This window comes from Rhea pennata, chromosome 18 (genome assembly GCF_028389875.1).
Source record: "Rhea pennata isolate bPtePen1 chromosome 18, bPtePen1.pri, whole genome shotgun sequence".
Taxonomy (NCBI): Eukaryota; Metazoa; Chordata; class Aves; order Rheiformes; family Rheidae; genus Rhea; species Rhea pennata.
In genome coordinates, this window is record NC_084680.1 from 8,435,072 (window position 1) to 8,455,889 (window position 20,818).

General features: G+C 37.7%; 1 protein-coding gene across 1 annotated transcript in view; it reads left to right on the forward strand.

Annotated features, from left to right (window-relative positions):
- Positions 1–20,818, forward strand: part of SPTAN1 (spectrin alpha, non-erythrocytic 1) — a 52,938-nt gene that overhangs the window by 25,305 nt on the left and 6,815 nt on the right. Inside the window, exons 24-50 of the mRNA XM_062591339.1 lie at positions 219–278; positions 2,565–2,763; positions 3,927–4,031; positions 4,813–4,836; positions 5,203–5,238; positions 7,047–7,094; positions 7,905–7,996; positions 8,381–8,525; positions 8,651–8,832; positions 8,998–9,097; positions 9,222–9,419; positions 9,540–9,686; positions 10,239–10,342; positions 10,486–10,648; positions 12,819–12,950; positions 13,280–13,417; positions 13,782–13,886; positions 14,145–14,353; positions 15,321–15,441; positions 15,936–16,057; positions 16,625–16,757; positions 17,273–17,371; positions 17,586–17,745; positions 18,510–18,586; positions 18,712–18,921; positions 19,174–19,470; positions 19,975–20,087. Coding sequence (XP_062447323.1) covers positions 219–278; positions 2,565–2,763; positions 3,927–4,031; positions 4,813–4,836; positions 5,203–5,238; positions 7,047–7,094; positions 7,905–7,996; positions 8,381–8,525; positions 8,651–8,832; positions 8,998–9,097; positions 9,222–9,419; positions 9,540–9,686; positions 10,239–10,342; positions 10,486–10,648; positions 12,819–12,950; positions 13,280–13,417; positions 13,782–13,886; positions 14,145–14,353; positions 15,321–15,441; positions 15,936–16,057; positions 16,625–16,757; positions 17,273–17,371; positions 17,586–17,745; positions 18,510–18,586; positions 18,712–18,921; positions 19,174–19,470; positions 19,975–20,087 — 3,519 coding nt within the window. The remainder of the gene's footprint in view (positions 1–218; positions 279–2,564; positions 2,764–3,926; positions 4,032–4,812; positions 4,837–5,202; positions 5,239–7,046; positions 7,095–7,904; positions 7,997–8,380; positions 8,526–8,650; positions 8,833–8,997; positions 9,098–9,221; positions 9,420–9,539; positions 9,687–10,238; positions 10,343–10,485; positions 10,649–12,818; positions 12,951–13,279; positions 13,418–13,781; positions 13,887–14,144; positions 14,354–15,320; positions 15,442–15,935; positions 16,058–16,624; positions 16,758–17,272; positions 17,372–17,585; positions 17,746–18,509; positions 18,587–18,711; positions 18,922–19,173; positions 19,471–19,974; positions 20,088–20,818) is intronic.

The window sequence follows — 20,818 nt, forward strand, 5'->3', positions numbered from 1 at the left end:
AGTTCAGCTGTACTGATGAGGTTTCCTTATGTGATTCACATTCCTGGTCTGACTTGCTGCATTTGCTTTTGAATGACACCTATTTTTCTCCATTTAAATGTGAACTCTTAACCATCTCCTACCACAGACAACCCATGGATGGAGCTACTGCTTTCATTATTTTTGTTAATCTGACTAATTTTTTGCATGCATTTGCTGTGCTCCCTCTGTCTGTGCAGGACTCTCATAACTAAGGAAGTCGGCAGTGTATCTCTGCGTATGAAACAGGTCGAAGAACTGTGAGTAGGATTAGCCCTTTCTAAACCATTCTGTCTCCATGCTGTCACTGCTCATTCTGCCTTTGTTTCTTTCTTTGGGAAAGCTGCTCCAAAGAGACATGAAGGAAGCAATTTCTGCAATGTGAATTATTCTAGTGTAGATGAGTACCCTGGTATGTGTTTCATGTGTTCTTTAAAGTTAGCCATCCAGCCAGCTGCTTATCTTGTTGGCCACCTGTGCATTGCTAAATTGGTGATGGTGGTGTTTTCCATTATACTGATTTTGCTTACCAAATAACACTTTAGTAAATATCTAGACTGTTTTTTTTAAGTGCATATCTTGTGTTATCTGTTTGATGTAAAAATACTGCATTTATATATGTGTGTATAAATATATATATATGGACACACGCGCACACACACACACACACACACCTCCTTCTGTTCCTCCCTTCTTCCCTCCCTGTGTATAGCATATTGCATATGAATGCCTTACATGTTGGAAAAGCTGAGGTTATCATAGTTAAAATAACATTTATACTGGGTAGTCAAAAAGCATTAGTTTATTTATATAGGATGATTGTTCGTTATTGTAACGTTAACTTAATTTTAAAACTTGTGTTCAAATCTGCTGGAAAAAAACATAAACTTTGTGTTATGTTCTTGAAAGTTGCCAGGCGATCCAAAGGAATAGTGTTTCCTGGCTGTGCGTCACTGTTTTTTCGTAGGGGACATTTCTTGAGAATCCATAATGAAAGCATTTTGTGTTAACCTCTGTGAACTGTTGCAAAGTAAGTTTGAGAGATTTGCTTCTAAAGGGATTTGGCCCCAGATTCTCTACGAGCTTTAGAAGTATTTTAATACCTAAAATTGTATGCAGTAAGCCAGGCTTTAAAACTTAGTGTTTCCTGCATACAATAGTTCATTCAGGTCAGAGTAGAATGCTTCCATTCAAACCTAATATGGAAAGATTCCTAGTTCCTTTCTATTTGGTCTTAATTTCAGGAATTGAAAGGAAACCATGAAGACCACTTCATGGAAAGACCTAGAGCTAATTATCAGTTTCATGTATAGACACTCTTGTCCAAGGCATAAAGGCTTTTCTTCAACAGACTATCACCTCTGAGTAAGGGGTTAGGAAAATGCTACCTCTTCTAATCGGGAGGTGTGACTGACTACCTGTGTGCTCTAAGGTGACAAGTGAAAACATTGTACAGCTGCCCTTTCCCCATTTGAGGTGTCTCAGCAATGTCTTGTATTAACTGATTTAATAACCTCAAAATGGACATCATCTTCATGGCTTAATAAAGAGAATTAGTTGCTGCAGTTACTCACTGTACTAGATCAACCTACAATCTGATTCAGTATGTAAAAAGCATGTAAGTGCAGCTAGAATTTTTCATCTTCCAGAAGACTTAACATATGGTGATAATGAGTGTTAAGGGTGGCTTTTTTGAGCGCAGATTCTTTAAAAATAGGCATTATGCTTGTAATGCTAATGAGATTTGTAATTTAATATCAATAATAACTGCAAAAATTCTGTTGGCTTTTTAAGCCAGTAGCTTTAGAAATATCTTGCAGGATTGTCTGCGTCTCGTTGGTTGATAGTGATCAAACAGGAGACTTTAATCTTGTGCATTTTAAGAGTGATGCAGTTATACTTCTGTGTTGATTCATGTTATTTCATATTTATTCTAATGTAAACAAGGAGTAGTTTCACTGATACTGGGAATTACACAGATAGAAAAACAGCACAAGTAAAATCAGGTAGGTGAATTTCCCACACATGTGAAGGTATTGGTATTATCAGAGTAGTATCATCTCAGAAAAGTATTCAGCAGATTTTTGCCCCGAGTAATGGCTAGGTGAGATACTTGGTGTCCAACAGCTGTGAGCCTAGGGGATCTTAATCTCATGATAAACTTGATATGTTATAGAAAAATACTTTCTCAGAAAGTAGGCACTGCTTCTTGTGTACCATTTAACCTTGCACTGCAGTGCTGTTGCAGCTTAAGAGCATACCCTGAAATAAGCTGTGGTTTAGGTTTTGCCCTTGCCCACTGGAAGTTTTTTTTCATTTGGAAGGTCTTGTTTCAGTGTACTTCCCCGTGTATAGGGGAAAGACATACAATACAGTTCTACAGTTTACATATACCTAATCACATACAAATAGATCATTCTGTAGAACAGTATGTAGACTTGCAGGGATTTCTCGCATCTTTAATGCTACCAGTACAGATTTAATTACTGTGACTTTGCTCATATAAATCTGACTGTCCCCCTGCCTTTCTTTTCTGCTTGTTCCAGGTATCATTCTCTTCTTGAGCTGGGAGAAAAACGTAAAGGCATGCTAGAAAAAAGCTGCAAGAAATTTATGCTTTTCCGTGAGGCTAATGAGCTTCAGCAGTGGATCAATGAAAAGGAAGCTGCACTCACAAATGAGGAAGTTGGTGCTGATCTGGAGCAAGTGGAGGTGCTGCAGAAGAAGTTTGATGATTTTCAGAAGGTATGTTGTAATGCCGAATAACCTATGTTTATCTTAGGCTTTTCTCCTCCAATTTTCTAATTATGTATCTATGATGATTCTTTCATCACTGAGTATACTTGAAAAAGAAACATATTTCTCACACAAACCAAAGTATTTTATTTATTCTGGACCATGTGAGAATAGAGAAGAACCCACGTTTGAAGGCATCTTCAGTTTGGTTACAGTTTCCAGGTTGCTAAATGCTTCCCAGCTACCTGCCTTCTTTTGCAACAGTTTCCTTCTATGCAGAGTATAACCTCCATTTAAGCTATTCATCTTCCGAAGTGTGTTTTAATTCTCATTTGTAGTGTTTTGTAAGATATGAAAAAATAATAGTCTACTTCAAAGTGCTGGTTGTCTTTGGATGTTGGATCACTTTTTTCCCTTCTTCCAATGTATGCAGTCCTTGTGCTTAGAATAAATGAGAAAGAATTGCTTGGGCAGATATATTTGTTCTGTCCACTTTAGTAAGACGCTGCATACTGAAATGCAGAGACACTTGACCTTCTGCATTGGAAAAGCCGTTGATTTGATAATTCTGTGGACATTATTACAACCGCAGCTTGTAGGTTAGCTAACAATTTGAGCCGGCCTAATATTGTAGGTGAGAAGAGGATACTTTTAAAAATAAATAAATAAGCTAGTGATTGAACTTAAACTGTGACACTCCTTAAACCTTAAAATCTAAATGCCATTTCCCCACTGTTGCTTTTTAAACAGCTTCCTTTTCTGCTTTATAGTCTGTTTGTCTGGATGTATTTGAGAGTATTAATAAAATTACTTTTTAAGTTGCTTTACTTTTAGCTTATTTAACCAGTAATATGGATGATGGTTTTCAGTCTTCATCTGGGTAATGCTATTATCCCTGACAGTTTCAAAGTTAATTCTGTTGCTGATCATTAATTAATTTTGTGTGTGGAAAACTGATAGTGTGTTTCTTTAATCTCTTGATACTGACAGCTGGGATTTCTCAGTATAGGTTCTCACATGTTGCATGTTCACTGGTAACTGTAAAGATCAAGTGGGCTAAATTCCTGATATTACAGCCTGGGTACTTTTTGGCACCTCTACTTGTGTAAACTTGATCCACATGCTTTGCTAATGTGAATGTTCATTTTGTGATATTTTGCTGTTCTGTGCAGGATTTAAAAGCTAATGAATCACGTCTGAAGGAGATAAACAAGGTTGCAAATGATCTGGAATCAGAAGGGTTAATGGCAGATGAAGTACAAGCAGTGCAACAACAGGTCTGCCTTTCGTTCTGATTTAAGTCTAATGCTGTCGAGAGGCAAAAGAATTTCTTCCTCTTTGCTATCTTTTCCATTGTCTTCCCCTTTTTCATGTAAAGATTTGCTGCAAGAATCCAGATGTTCATTTCTGCTCTTTGGTCTGATATTACTGTTATTCTAACAAGGCACTTAATGCTCCTTGTAGTCTGGCCATCAAAAGTTTACCTTTTGAACTTCCTTTTTAAATAGTACTACAGGAAACAGCACTATCTATAGCTTTTTCTTCCTTCTTTTTTTTTCTTTTCCTTTCCTGTAAGGATTTCCATGATATTAAAAGTCATGGAGAGTCCATGCATTAATCTTGCTTCATGTAAATTGAAAATATTCGCCTTCATTTCATCACAGTTAAATGTGAATAATGCTTAAAAGAAAAAAAAGAAAGAAAAAAAAACACCCCTAATTAACTGCTTTTTTTAATCACTATTTTTTGCTGAGTTTTTGCATACGTTTCTCTTTCTGTAAATAATTGTATCCAGTATTAGCAGAATATCGAAGCAGCTTTTCTATTTTTGATCTCTGATATGTTATTGTAGATTATTGAGTAGTTGGATTCCCATTTCTGCTGCGCATTTAGGTGGTATGAGCACTATTTGGGTTAACATTCTGATAACAAATCTGTAGAGGAAGCTGTCTCAAAGGATGGCAGCATATCTTCTGATATCTTCCTTTCTGAAAACCAGTAAAATTTTCATAGCCATTCTGAAGAAAATAACTAATGGCTTCTGTTTTTCCATTGCAGGAGGTCTATGGTATGATGCCCAGGGTAAGTGTTAATTTCTGAGATGGTGTGGCGATTATAATGATAGGGAAGGTACAAGGTAAAAGTTCAGCCATAATCGTAGTTCGTTTCCATGAAGGAACTCATTCTAGATAATGACTTTGAATGGATATAAAAAGATTATCTTTGATCCATTTATTCCCCACTACCTTCCTCCTCCCCCCCCCCCCGAAAACCAGCGCAGAGCAGCATAACCCTAAATGATGCAAATGCTGATTTGCAGCAATTGATTTACTGTATCAAGGAATGAACATGGAGAACTATCTCAAGGATTTTTAATATTTCTTATAGTTTTAGATTTCTCTTTTTTTCTTCATATGCTCAAAGTTGTGTCTTCACATTTTCAAACAGGATGAAACTGATTCTAAGACAGCTTCTCCTTGGAAGGTAGGTGTCGTTATTTAGTGGCATGCCAAACAGGAAAATAAACCAAGAACTACAGCATATCATGGACCATGCACCCTCTCATGTGCCCTCCTTTTGTCCTTAAGAAAATTGACAAAGTGGTGTCCTAGTCTTAGCAAGCATTTGAATTGATAATGGTTTAGGGTTAGAGAATTTCATTTTGCTTTATTTCAACAAGCATGTTGCAAAAACCTATGGAGTATTGGCTAGGAATTCACCTTTATGTACTTGTGTACAGATTCTCTATTGGTCTCTAAAGATGCCGTATAGGTACCACTCTCTCTTTTTTTCTTTTTCTTCTTTTTTTTTTCTTTTGCTTAACACCTAAGCACCTAAGCAAAGTGATTTTTAGTTCAACTTTCGATTTTGGGGTATGGTCATGAAGATAACTGAGACAGTAGCAGAATTGCTGTAGCCATAGAAATTGCTGATAATACAGGCAGACTTCTTAAACTTCTCTGCAAGGTGACTCTTTTTTGCTTAGAGGCCATACTATTAAGACAAACTGCAGCTTTTATGCCAACATCTTAAACTATTACAGCAGTCATTGGATGCAAAGTCTTCCCCATTTACTTGGCATTAATTCTCTTTTTATCTAGCGACCAGAAAGAAAGAAATGTTTTTATTCCTGAAAGTCAAAGCCATTTATATCAGTATTCCTATAAGAAGGAATATGCCCTATGTATAGCAGTGTCTTTGTCTTCCATCATTCATCTGTAGCTCATCTTCTACAAGAGTAGAGGAAAACTTTATCCACTCGTTGGTGGTTTACAGTGGAATAGCTGTTACCCATTGATGAATGAAAATATTTTGATTGTTTTTGACGTTATCAAACACTGTGCTTTCCTCTGTAAAATTTCATTCCCATGTTTCATGTCTTACATCCACCCTCTTAGACTTAACTGCTTGCATGTATTTTAAACTGTATACATAGAGAAAAAACAGCTGAATATGCTTTCATTTGACATTATTGTAGAAGATGTAGCCTTTTCAACAAGATTTATAAAGTGTTTTTTTGATTAAATCTGTACATTGATAAATATGTTCATTGAGTGGTTGTCTCATAGTAACTTAGCGCACTGTAAGTTCTTCTCTGTGCATGTCTGCAAAGGGATGAATTTTGAAAGCAATGCATCTTTTTCAGAAAAAGACATTGCACATCGGAGGGAATTAGTTATCTTTTTGATGAGCCTTCGCCAATTTTGAATGTCATCTTGTGCTCCAGAAGGGCTTGAGTTAACTGTTCAGATGATTTTGCAAACAAAGAAAAAGGGAAAAAAAAAATGTCAGAAGCTGAACAGTTTGGCAATTAATGTTCTCTGTCCACAGGACTGAGTTTTGGGGGATTTTTTAATCACCATATCAAATGTTGCATTTAATTTTTTCTGTCCTCATTAAGGCTATTGTTGCTTGTTTGAATTTGCACTTCGCTTTGTTTAAACTGCACAAGATAATAATCATATTGTAAATTACTAAGTATTTTGAGTCTATTATTTTAAATATTGCAGATTATTATTTTAGTTGTTTTTTTACTTATGTTTATTTTCTTATTGTTTACTTTCTGTTTCATATTAAACAGTGTATTCAAAACTGTATTTTAAAGAAGTGTTTAAAGAGTTCAACAGTTTCCATGGAAACTTAAAATCTAGGGTATTTCTTTTTTTCCTGTGTTCTGTAAAGTTGATATAGGCCAAGTCATTATGGATTTTTAAGGCATTTGAATCTGATTTTGGCGCTCATAAGTAGGATGTGACTTTTAATGCTACTTTTATTTCTGCCTTTTCATATAGTCTGCACGCTTGATGGTACACACTGTGGCAACCTTTAACTCCATCAAGGTAATAGAATAGCTTTTTGAAATGAATTCACAAGCTGAGAACTTTGTTTCACCCTCCCTTTCCTCCTTGTGTCTCAAACTTTTTTATAAATCCTTTTGGATGAACTCATAGAAAGAATTATGGAAATACAGCCTGAGAGGCAAATGCTGTATCAGGATGTTAATAATCTGTTTTTCCATCCTGGGAGAAACCCTTACAATGCTTTTATTTTGCTAGGTTACTTGAATTTGTGTATTCTTGTGGAGTTAAGCAGAACAGAGTAACTGAATGCCCAGAAATCCTGTAGCTAGATATTCCCCTGTAGTTAAAGGTCAGTCTTGACCTTTTATTTTATTGACTGCTTGATGAAATTTGCTTACATAAGCTAGAATCCTGAGGTGCAGCTCTTTTAGGAAGTATTCCAGTATTGCTTTTTTAAAAAAACAAAAAACAAAACAACAACAACAAAAAAAAAAAAAACATTTAGCAGACCCCTGAAATAAAGCCTGTAAAGATGGGGATGAAGGAGGAGTTGTTAATATGTTTACAGAAGTCAGCAGAATGAAAAAAGCTGGGGGATCATTGTTTCAACTATCTATTTTTAGGTCAGCTGAAGTACAGGTTTACAAGATTCTTTGAAGGAGAAGCTGAAACATTTTTGTACCTTCAGAGAAGGGTTGTTGTAAAAGCATGGTGAACAAAATGTTGTTGGATAGTAAATTTTTCTGTTTGACATCATAAGGCTTCAGTGAGCCCAACATAAGAGTTTCTTTTTTAAACAAAAATGCTAGAAAGTATACGCTTGTAACATCAGTGTTTCTTTTCGTGCAGGAATTGAATGAGCGCTGGAGATCTCTGCAGCAGTTGGCAGAGGAACGAAGTCAGCTGCTGGGCAGTGCTCATGAAGTCCAGAGGTTCCACAGGTGGGATGTTCATGTCATATTTGGTCTTAATAAAATAGATTATAAGATCCGAAACATACTGGGACCTATTCGAAACAACTCACGTTTCAACCCCCAGCTTGTTCAGTAGAAGTTGAACCAGCTAGTGGAGCAACAAGAATTCTTCATGTGCTTGCTAGAAAAAGAAAAGCTAGTTAACATGAAAGCATAGAAGTGCTGAGGGGTTGAGAGACCTGGGCTACTGTCCTGTTTTGCCAAAGTTTGTCTGTATCATCTTGGAAAATCGACTTAATGGCGCTGTCAGATACTTGAGCTTTTCTGGAAATAGGTGACTTGGCAGGTAACAAAGATTCTAGGATGGCTTTCATTTTGGTTCTCTTTTTGCCTTCCCTTTGCTCAAATCAGAGATGCTGATGAAACAAAAGAATGGATAGAGGAGAAAAATCAAGCATTAAATACAGACAATTATGGACATGACTTGGCCAGTGTGCAAGCTCTGCAGCGCAAACATGAAGGCTTTGAGAGAGACTTGGCAGCTCTTGGAGACAAGGTGAGATTAAAAGGGAGACAAAACCAAGAGCTGCTTCTCTTTACCCAGCAGAAATGACCTAACTATAGAAAAGAGGTTTTTTTGTTTTCATTCATTTCATTTTATTCTTCTTTCTCTAATTTTAGGTGAATTCTCTTGGTGAGACTGCCCAGCGTCTGATCCAGTCACATCCAGAATCTGCTGAAGATCTCCAAGAAAAATGTACTGAGTTGAACCAGGCTTGGAACAGTCTGGGAAAACGTGCTGATCAGCGCAAAGAGAAGCTTGGAGATTCTCATGACCTGCAGCGTTTCCTCAGTGATTTCAGGTAAGGACCACACCCTGTGGTCTCACGTATGTTACTTGTGAAGTGTATATGGTTCACTGTTCCACAGGAATATTTCCAGGGTGGGTTGGAAAAGGAACTATTTTTCCTATTCTGTTTTACTTCAATGGAGAGAAAGAAAAAATCTCTATTAATATGTGTTTACAGGGACCTTATGTCTTGGATCAATGGAATCCGGAGCCTAGTGTCCTCAGATGAACTTGCAAAGGATGTGACTGGAGCTGAGGCTTTACTGGAAAGGCACCAGGTGTGTGAAAGATCCTAAGTATATATAAGCATTTATAAAAAAACATCAACAGATGTAGGTTTTTTTTTTTTCCTGAGACTTCCCTTTTACAGTTCTAAAAATAGATCAATTCTGTCTCTTGCAGGAACACCGCACTGAAATCGATGCCAGGGCTGGCACTTTCCAGGCATTTGAACAATTTGGACAACAGCTTCTGGCTCATGGACATTATGCTAGCCCAGAGATCAAGGAAAAACTGGATATTCTAGATCAAGAGCGCACAGACCTAGAGAAGGCCTGGGTCCAGCGCAGAATGATGCTAGACCAATGTCTAGAACTACAGGTACTCTGCTGGATTTTAAAGAAGAAAAAGAATTTCTCCTTCCATAAGGATTTTTGTTTCATAGTGATGAGTAGTGTTTGTGGTCTGTCTGTCTAATGCTTTGGAGTTTTTTCTCCTTAGCTGTTTCATCGGGACTGTGAACAGGCTGAAAATTGGATGGCTGCCCGAGAAGCTTTCCTAAGTACAGAAGATAAAGGAGACTCCTTAGACAGCGTGGAGGCGCTCATCAAGAAACATGAAGATTTCGATAAAGCAATCAATGTCCAGGTGAGGAATATAGATAAAGCGAGGGGAAAGTAGTTCAGTGTTTCGTATGCAAGTTATTAACAAAAGATGTGCTTAATCACCATGTATGACTTCATGGTTCTAAATACTTAGTTCTACAGAACCTACAGCAGTTTACAAGTCGCTACTGCAGACAGGGATGTATTGATGCATTTCATTGCCCACAGCTATAGTGTAGAAATAATGGCAAGTATTTGTTTAAATCGATTACTGACTTGAAGTGGATTTTTTTTTTTCCGATGGAAAAAGGTAAGTATATTTTCAGCTCCTCCTAGGAGAAAACTGCCTGCTTTTGTTGAGAGATCATACTACTTTATCTTGAAGTCCAAAAGATACTTCTCTCCTAGCTGCTACAGATGAAAGGGAGTCCTAAGCTGAATACTGCAGTGCTGCAGAAGGTGCTCTTCCTTTAGACTCACATTTACAATAATGTATATTAATTAAAAAAAAAAAAAAGTCTTGTTCCATTCCTAACCTTGATCATCACTTGTATAAGGTAGTACAATTCTAATTAATGGCTTCTGTTTTGAATAGGAAGAGAAAATTGCTGTCTTGCAGTCTTTTGCTGACCAGCTGATTTCTGCTGATCATTATGCAAAAGGAGTCATTGCTAACAGACGCAACGAGGTTCTGGACAGGTCAGTGCACTGATTACCCTGTTAGATGGGATGCAGATACTGACTAAAATAAACATTCTTTGATGTCAGTTTTGTAGCTCTTGAACATTATGCCATGTGCAATCTTATTTTTTCATGTTATGCATGTATTTAATTGTGTACAGGTGGCTTCGTCTGAAAGCTCAAATGATTGAAAAGAGATCTAAGCTGGGAGAATCTCAGACTCTCCAACAATTCAGTCGTGATGTGGATGAAGTGGAAGCCTGGATCAGTGAAAAGCTCCAAACTGCAAGTGATGAATCATATAAGGATCCTACAAATATCCAGGTAAATGTGTTTTTCAGCTCAAAAATCAGAACAAAAACTGTAACTCTACTAAGTACACCTTTTCTCTAAAGAATATGCTCAGAGGAATCCTTATTCCTTGATAAGAGAATAATGCATCGTGTTGGGCACAGTCTCCCTTTTATGAGGAGAAAGTGGAAGTTGCATTATGCATGAAATAAGGCCCAATATAGAACTCACTAGTTGATGTATATAGTCAATAAGATATGTAGGATCCACAGCAGCAAGCTTTCTGAAGAAATCTCTGAGAACATACTGTCTTTTTCATAGCATCTAGTTAATAAAATAAGGAAATGGAGTTCCCAGGTCTCATCTCTGTCTGATGTTCTAAAATGTGAGGTCTCATTCATTTTTCAGTATTAAAGAATAATTATGTAAGTTACTGCGTATGTCTTAATACTGACTTATGAGGTAGTATGAATGTACTGAACTACTTTTCTCGATCTGTTTTATAGCTTTCCAAACTGCTGGTAAGTTTTGTAGTTTGGACTAGCCCTGGTACGTGAATTCATTTTCTTTGTATAGCTTACGTGTGAGCACAAGGTCTGGTTGCAGTCTGTTGCTCCATCCATGAGTTCATCCAATCTCTTTGTTTGCTAATAGTTATTGACATGCATCCAGGTACAGCTATTGATCTTCGTGTTATGGATGTGGCTTTTTTTGTTAATGCCTCTTCAGCATCATTTATTTACGTATTTGTTTTGCAGGTGTGTTCTGCATGATCTGTTTCAATTGTGGTACATTAGATTAGTAATGATTGGGGGGGTTTTAGTAGTTAGTCCGTATTAAAATTGGTTGCTATTCTCCTTTTTCAGAAGTTTGGCAGTTGGGTCCCTCCTTTTCCTTGTTGGAGGAGTTATGATAATTAACCCATGATGTGATGTCAACTCTGTCAGCTTGTGTTTGTAAAATTAAAATTGCTAGAAGTGGAGGATTCAGTTAAAGGTGATAGACCTGGTGGAGTAAAATGAGGATACGTGGAGGGAGAAGTCAGAACAAAGGAAAGAGGGGAGGAAGCAACCTAGAGAAAGGAAGGAGAGAAGCACCGTGTTTATCACTTTAGGCTGTGGTACATCAGGTTTTATTTTCCTTTTTAGAAAAATTTGAATGATTTATATTTAAAAGAAAGTCTTGTTTGTTGCACTAGTAATTATGTGGAGATACGCAATTGGCAGCTTTGTGTTACTTTTTAATTGAATTTTACATGTTGGTGAACTTAACTTTAGAGGATATGTTTTCATAATCTCAGCACAAGGGATTAGCAGTTTCCAAGATAAAGCAGTTCATGCAGAATTTCTTATGCCAGTGTTGTACTATTTTCCATCTTTTATTTTTAATCTAACATTTCCTTTCATTCCATTCTCTCAGGGCATTGTATGCCCATGTCCAGTGTTACTAGCATTTCTAGTTAATGCTTATAAAATCTGTCTTGTCATTTTTGTGCTGCTGTTATCTTCCTGGTGAGTGAATGGATGCGTGTATATGTGAGAGAGGATTGTGCATTTCCTCCCATAGCAAGGCTCCTATTGTTCTCATGGTGCTCTCAGTTCAGCAGAGGAGAATTTTCAGCAAGTACTTAAAAGTTTTTTGTAGTGTTTTTTCTGACTGTTAATTCAGGATTTCAAGATATGTGGTCACACGTCACTTTGACTAATACCAAACTGTGCAGAAAAGAAGTTCTGGAACAGTGTTTTCTCCTCAATACCTATTAATTAGGGAGGGAAGTAGAAACTTGTAAAACTAACAGGAGTAGAAAGCATGATCAACTGTGCTTCCGCTTATATATATAATAAAATTCCTGCTTTCTAGAGGTGATGGCAATGTAAATGAAAAACTTCTACTTGAATAATGCCTAAACCTAATACTAGGAATGTTTTTTGAGCATCTGTAAAATGCAAGAGACACTGTCTGGAGTTATAAATGTCAGCTTAGTGACAATTTGTTGGATCAAAGCCAGGTTAATGGAAGAGAGTTATTATTTGAGTGAGCAAATAATACTCTAACTGAGAGAGAGAGAGAGAGAGAGAACTTCTTTAGGTCAGACTATGCACGGACTTCTGTCCATAAATAGTCGTGCTCTCTTGTCAGACTATGAGAACAACTTAGGAGCCCTTTGTCCAGTGTCTTGAGAGTTTTGTTTTGTCATATTCAGAGCAAACATCAGAAACATCAGGCCTTTGAAGCTGAGCTCCATGCCAATGCAGATCGGATCCGTGGAGTCATTGATATGGGGAACTCTCTGATTGAAAGAGGAGCATGTGCTGGCAGTGAGGATGCTGTGAAGGTAAATACAAAAAGTCTAAAAAGATTTACTTTGTTTAAGCTTTGATTTAGCTGTTTGGATAGTTGTGAGCTTTTTCCCTTGAAAAAAAGACTGTACAATAAAAATCAGGAGAATCATTTTACTTCATTCTTAAGAGCAAGAGAAGTTTCCTGATTCTACAATCAGAATGTAAAAGTTAAACTGAACTATAGCGAGGCAATGTTGAAATAGTGACTATATAATTTGCATACCTGGAAATAGCAGCCAAATTTTTTCCTTATTCTGGCGTTGCATTTGTTAGAACTTTTTGTTTTGTTTTTATAGCATTTTTCTTTTCTATTTTGTAACAGGCACGCCTAGCTGCTTTGGCTGACCAATGGCAATTCCTGGTGCAGAAGTCAGCAGAGAAGAGTCAGAAGCTCAAAGAAGCTAACAAACAACAGAATTTCAATACTGGAATCAAGGACTTTGATTTCTGGCTTTCTGAGGTAAACTGTCTGATAGTGTGATTATTCATTCGTGGGATTTGTTTTTTCTAATTCCAGATTCCCTTTGCTTATCTTAGATTTTCTAGAATATAGTACATCTTTAAGTGAGTTTCGATCTTTTTGAAAAATATATTTATTATGAAATTCTGAAAAACCTAAAAATTTTGTGGATGTTTTTAATATTACTGTTTATGTAATATCTGACAAGTGAAACAGTTGATGCAGCAAAGGTTTGTCCATGTTGTTGAAAATTGAGGAGAAAATTGATTTGCATAATCTTAAATGCCTTATATCTGAAGTGTTGGTGAAGATTCAGCACACAACTCATCCTCCATTCCCGTTTTCTTTACTCCCTCCCCCCAAGGTGGAGGCTCTCTTGGCATCTGAAGACTATGGGAAGGACTTGGCATCTGTTAACAACCTTCTGAAGAAGCACCAGTTACTGGAAGCTGATATATCTGCTCATGAGGTACCGTATTCTCTTTTAATTTTGAAAGATAAATCATAGTAATCAGCAAATTCTACAGATTAAATTTGCTTCTATCTGTGCTGCATTCATAAACCTGTTGACTGCATTCATAAACCTGTTGAAACGTGTTTTCCTAATACAAATTGGCTCTGCACAGCAGTAAGCTTTTCATTGCTGTACTGAGATAACAAACACTGAAATGAGATCCGTGTTGTTCACACACCTCTTTACCTTTACACCTCTTTTTGTTGTTTCTAGGATCGTCTGAAAGACTTGAATAGTCAAGCTGACAGCTTGATGACAAGCAGTGCTTTCGATACTTCCCAAGTAAAGGATAAACGTGACACTATTAATGGACGCTTTCAGAGGATCAAGAGTATGGCAGCTGCCCGCCGTGCAAAGCTGAACGAGTCCCACCGTTTGCATCAGTTTTTCCGCGATATGGATGACGAGGAGTCCTGGATCAAGTATGTATTTTGGAAGTTCTAGGTGTTGGCATGAGGACACATGCTTATTATCAGCTTGCTAACAACATTCATAGTCTGTAGTATGGTTTTATACCTTGCTTTTCCACAGACGTGTGCCTACACAAGAAATTTTTTGCCTCCCAGTCAGAGAAAACGATATTCAAATTGGCTTCAGCATTAGTCTGTGTGGACCTTTTACCTACAGTTTTCTTTGGCTAGACCCTAATAAGAAAAGCTCTTTGCTGAAAAGCTAATGTGCTTTAACACTGGACCAGATAACTGTAATTTGACTCTAGTCTTTTTGAGAAAATGCCAAATTGAACCTTACTTCTTCAATTCCAAATATTTATAAGTTTTTCTTTTTGTTGTTGTTGTTTTAGTTTAATGTAGTTAATAAACAAGCACATATTGGTGCTAATATCTTAGGGGAGGAGAAAAAGATATGAGCCTGATACAAGTTGTTCACATTAGAGCACTACTTTGTCATGCTTCTAAAAAAAGAACAGCAAGTAAACTTAACAAAGGTAGCTACTTTCTTAGAAAGGAAACATAATACAGAGAAACTCTATCCTTTGCACACAACCATAAAGGAGTATGAGGCCTTCTGCCTTTCCTTCTTTCTCCCCAGACTATTTTAAATGTACTGCTTGGAGTCAGCTGCTGTTGATTGATAATTCATGTATATAGTGAAAAACACCGCCTCATTTGCAGAGATTGGTTTGTTTTTCCCTATCCTATGTCCTCTGTGTGATAAATTATTTGAAAGATTGTTAACTTCTAAATACAAGGAACTTTTATTTGACGCTTTACACTGCTGCTTTCCTGTAAAATATATAATGCCCTTTAAACTCAGTCATTGTATTCTAGGATGTTCCTCATTCCGATAAATACAAAGACGCTTGCTCTGGTTGTGAAGTTTGACTTGCGTAAGAAATTTTCAAATTTTGTATCTGTCTTTTGAATTTAGAGAGAAGAAACTGCTGGTTAGCTCAGAGGACTACGGCAGAGACCTAACTGGTGTGCAGAACCTTAGGAAAAAACACAAGCGCTTAGAAGCAGAATTAGCTGCCCATGAGCCTGCTATACAGGTAAAGAAAATCTGTCAAGAATTTCTATATTGGCCCTATAAGAAATCTTTTGTTGTATTTTAGTGATAAATGATTCAAATATAAAATTTCAAGTGGAAAAAATGCCTTTTGTCGTAAAAGTCAGTATATGCTTAGAGACATATTTCAGAATTTGTGTACTAGATGATTGAGATTATGTATCAGACAACAGGCATCATTCTGATGCCCTTGTAGCTACTACTGTCTGAAGAACATGAGATTAAGAAAAGACTTTGTTAGGCTACAGCAAGCAGTCATTTTTAAAGAAGTGGCAGGAAGTTATTCCATGTATAAACTTGCTATCTCTATGCTAAACCCACAAATATATCTGAACTAGAGAAATTAAAAATTCACTTGTTGTTATATAAGGATGATTTGATACAAGAAAACCCATAAGAGATTTGTAGGAATCAGTTACAATGCACAAGAAGAGAGGAAGTGATGTTCTAATAACTGTGTACTTGTCTGTTCTTCAGGGTGTTTTAGATACTGGGAAGAAGCTTTCAGATGATAACACAATCGGAAAGGAGGAGATACAACAGAGACTGGCTCAGTTTGTGGATCACTGGAAAGAGTTAAAACAGTTGGCAGCTGCTCGGTGTGTGAGACTCAACTTTCTGTAAAATGCAATACAAATAAAACAGCTACAGGAACTTATAATAATCAAATTTACTGAATTTCAGATTTTTAGGTATAGGTCATTAGTAATACCATGCAGTAGCACCTGTCATTGATGACAGGCTCTAGGCAACTGTTGGAAGAGTTTTAATGATAATGTTCATTAGTAGAGTTCCTGAGTCTTTTTAAATAGGCCTAGGGTTTGTATATAAGTCCTTTTCTTGGTCCACTTGAAAACTCTAGGCTTTTAAATTAATTAGCCTTAATCCCCCACCAGGATGTTTTTCTGAAAGAAACTATTGGCAGCAGATGATTCATTGCAGTCATATAGCTGCAGGCTTTTGTAGCCTGGAGAATTTCTAGAGCTGATGATATTGCAGTGCACTGCTGGAGGAGAGAAGTGTGAATGATTGTATGTTAGGGTTGAACCTTTGTTCGTTCCCAGGTTCTCTGCTGTTGTAATTTGCTTTTACATCTTACATCTAAAAGTGGTAGAGCAGTGTAAAAGCAGCACTTTGGCTAATTTTGCCTTTCCTTTCCCATACAGAGGTCAGCGCCTAGAGGAATCTCTGGAGTACCAGCAGTTTGTAGCAAATGTTGAGGAAGAAGAAGCCTGGATTAATGAGAAAATGACATTGGTAGCTAGTGAGGATTATGGGGACACGCTTGCTGCTATCCAGGTACGGAGAAAGTTGTCATTTCCGTTATTATCGCACTATTGTTGGCTAGACCTTGATGGACCATTCCAAGTGAAGCAGGACTGTGATGAGAGGCTTAAGATGCTCTGGAGAGGCTTTTAGTATGTTTTAACGACATAGCATGCCTTACTGGACTTCACGCATTTAGTTGTATTCAAGCACTTCAGAGAGCTTTCTTTATCTGGATTTGTTTGCCATTTGCTTTAAGTTTTGTTAAATAGTGTGTAGGAAAAGATTTGACACTAGTCTGAAATAATTTATCTCTACATGAAGAGCTCTTTTCCTGAAGAGAATCAACTTTTCTAAGAAATACAGCAAAGATAAAAGGAAAATTAGCTTAAAGGGGTATTAGAAGTTGTATCTAGGTATCTTTTGCCCACAAAGGGGGAGCGGGGAGTTGTGTTAATGAGGTAAGGTTAATAGTTTGGTTAGAAAAATTTATTTTAAAAAAAAAAAAATTTACTTTTAAAAATACTTTCTATGCATTGTATTTGCAGGGTTTGCTGAAAAAGCATGAAGCATTTGAGACTGACTTCACTGTACACAAAGACAGAGTGAACGATGTTTGTGCTAACGGAGAGGATCTCATTAAAAAGGTGAATATAAACTGATAAAGAAAAACCTTTGAAGGCTACCCAGGATCTTTTCATGTCCAAGTAGACTCATTTTTCTCCCAGGATTGATTTGTCATCTATTTTATCTCTTACTTTTGCAGTCTGAATAAAACTCAGTCTGAAAAGAATTCTTATTCAGTTTTTGCAACTGATTTTTTTTTCTCCTGAACTTTTTTTTTTTCCTCCTGCCATGTAGAACAATCACCATGAGGAGAACATTACTGCCAAGATGAAGGGCCTCAGAGGCAAGGTGTCAGATCTGGAGAAGGCTGCAGCTCAGAGGAAGGCCAAGTTGGATGAGAACTCTGCCTTCCTCCAGTTCAACTGGAAAGCAGATGTGGTAGAGTCATGGATAGGTATGTCCTATAATGAGGCACAGTGCATTGTCATAAAGGAACTGAAATGCTCCTTCATTCCAAAAGATCTCAGGTAGTTTCTCAATTACTGTTGTAATGAGGAGACATAATCCCAAAGTACTCAACAGTGCTCTACCTGATACTTTAATTTATGTTGTTGGGGTAATTATTTCATCAGAACATGAAGCTTTCCCCTGATTAGGCATAGAGGTAACAGAGTACTGTGTCCAGTTCTGGGCTTCCCAGTGCAAGAGAGACATGGAACTACTGGAGAGAGTCCAGCGTAGGGCTATGAGGATGATTAGAGCACTGGAGCATCTCCCCTGTGAGGAAAGGCTATGAGAGCTGGGCCTGTTTAGCCTGAAGAAGAGATGACTGTGAGGGGATCTTATCAATGTCTATAAATGCCTTAAGAGAGGGTGTCAAGGGGATGGGGCGTGACTGTTTTCAGTGGTGCCCAGCAACCACACAAGAGACAACGGGCACAAACTGAAACACAGGAAGTTCCACCTGAATATAAGGAGAAACTTCTTTACTATGAGGGTGACAGAGCACTGGAACAGGTTGCCCAGAGAGGTTGTGGAGTCTCCTTCTCTGGAGATACTCAAAACACTCCTGGACACGATCCTGTCCAATGTGCTATAGGTGACCCTGCTTCAGCGGGGGGGTTGAACTAGATGATCTCCAGAAGTCCTTTACAACCTCAACCGTTCTGTGATTTGGGAAGAAGAGATGTTGATGTTCTTACTTGTTTCATTTCCCAGGTGAGAAGGAGAATAGTCTGAAGACAGATGATTATGGACGTGACCTTTCCTCTGTACAGACACTGCTCACTAAACAGGTTAGTGCTAATGCTGCTTCCAGCCTTGTAAGAACACGTGAATGCTTCTGGAATATACAAGAATTCAAAGAATTTGGCATTTACATGGTTAATCTAAAATAGTTCATTCTTTTTTAATGTTACAGGAAACTTTCGATGCTGGACTTCAAGCTTTCCAGCAGGAGGGAATTGCAAACATCACTGCACTGAAAGACCAGCTACTAGCTGCCAAACATATCCAGTCAAAGGCCATTGAGGCTCGGCATGCTTCTTTGATGAAACGCTGGAATCAGCTGCTTGCTAATTCTGCTGCCAGGAAAAAGAAACTCTTGGAGGCCCAGGAGCATTTCAGGAAGGTGAGCACCCAGACCTTGTGGCTACCAAAATCTAATCATCATCATTGAAAAAACTCACAACACCGTCAGCTTATACAACTTTTTCCATTTACAACTAGTAATTGTGCAAATGGGGATTATTCATAAGTTTTGAGATACTTGCAAGAAATGAGTAATAAAGGCAAATGATCATTTATTCTTGTTAACTACAAATCATCTCACATAGTGCATTACTGCATAACTGAACAAACTGAATTGTTTTCTCTTTTCAAGGTTGAGGATCTATTCCTGACTTTTGCAAAGAAGGCATCTGCCTTCAACAGCTGGTTTGAGAACGCTGAAGAGGACCTGACGGATCCTGTGCGCTGCAACTCTCTAGAAGAAATCAAAGCACTGCGAGAAGCTCACGATGCTTTCCGTTCTTCACTCAGTTCTGCCCAAGCTGACTTCAACCAGCTAGCTGAGCTTGATCGCCAGATCAAGAGCTTCCGTGTAGCCTCCAACCCATATACCTGGTTTACTATGGAGGCTCTCGAAGAAACCTGGAGGAATCTGCAGAAAATCATCAAGGCAAGTCAAAGAGAATTTTCACAGCTTATGATCTTTCAAGTCTTCCCTGGAAATTGTCCCTCCAAGATAATCAGTAGAAGAGCGCAGCACTTTAGAGGAGAGAAAATAAAAAAACACCCAAACCCCACAAATGGAGCAAAGAAGAATTTCCATTACCTGTATACTTGTGCTGCTGTTCAGTTGTTCTCACAGTCCTCCATTTGTATCCTTTTGAAAGGAACCAAAACATGTCCTGTATTTCCTAATTGTAAGATACAGCTAACATCCTTACTGTACAGTAATGTAACTGCTACATGAATTCAAATTCTCAAGACTTTAACAGGAATATTCTGTGTTGTAGCTTTAGATTATTTTGTGTAGCTATCCAAGACAACCTTTGAGTCCTCAGCCTTGCTTTGAGCTCCAGAATTGTGCTGGTGTGCAGCTCTTCATCCTGTAACAAAAAGCAAAATTAAGATAATCACATTAATTCTCCATTTGAAGTTATTTTTGTTCGTTTCTCAGGAACGAGAACTGGAGCTGCAGAAGGAACAGCGACGACAGGAAGAGAATGACAAATTGCGCCAGGAGTTTGCTCAGCATGCTAATGCTTTCCATCAGTGGATTCAGGAGACGAGGTATAGTTTGTCTTGGGAGGAGCTGCCCTTAGAGAATTCCTCAGATAAGACTTGTATCCATCTTATATATACTTCTCTAAAGTCAGTCTAAGTTGTAAGTGTCTTCTGCTGAAAAACTGAGTTATTGAGCACTTGTTCATTTCCTGCAGCTAGGATTTGAGGGAGGAGCAGTTAGAGGAAATCCGTGAAACACAAGGCTATAAACATGTTTTTGCTTCTGAATTCATTTTCCTGCAGTGATTCAGTTGTCCAAGACTTGGCTCTTCTCCAGTTATTCCTGAACTAGTCTGCAGTACAACCGGGGGGAAAAAACAAATAGCTAGAAGCTGACCACGTAAAGTGCCAACTTCACTTTAACTTAGAAGTGTAACTTTTGTTAACGTTCCTTCTGTATTGATTATTACATTAGAAATCTCACTGGAGCTTCAGCAGAGAAAGACCGTGAAAAAAGCTTAAGGCTACATGATAAATGGTTTTCCAGTGGTACTGTGTAATAATATCTATGCCTAGGGAGAGGCAGTAAAGATTTAACAACTGCTTTGGAAATAAAGTATCTTAAGACTAAGAACTACAGTGAACTGAAGAGCATGTTTCTAGAAAACAGAGGTAGCTATGCTCAGACTTTACTGTTAGCCAATTCTGACGCGCATTCTTTGTGATTACGAGGAGGTAAGTTCAGTTTTTGTGTAATCCTGTGATTATCTGTCTCTGTGTTCACAAATAGTTCTATA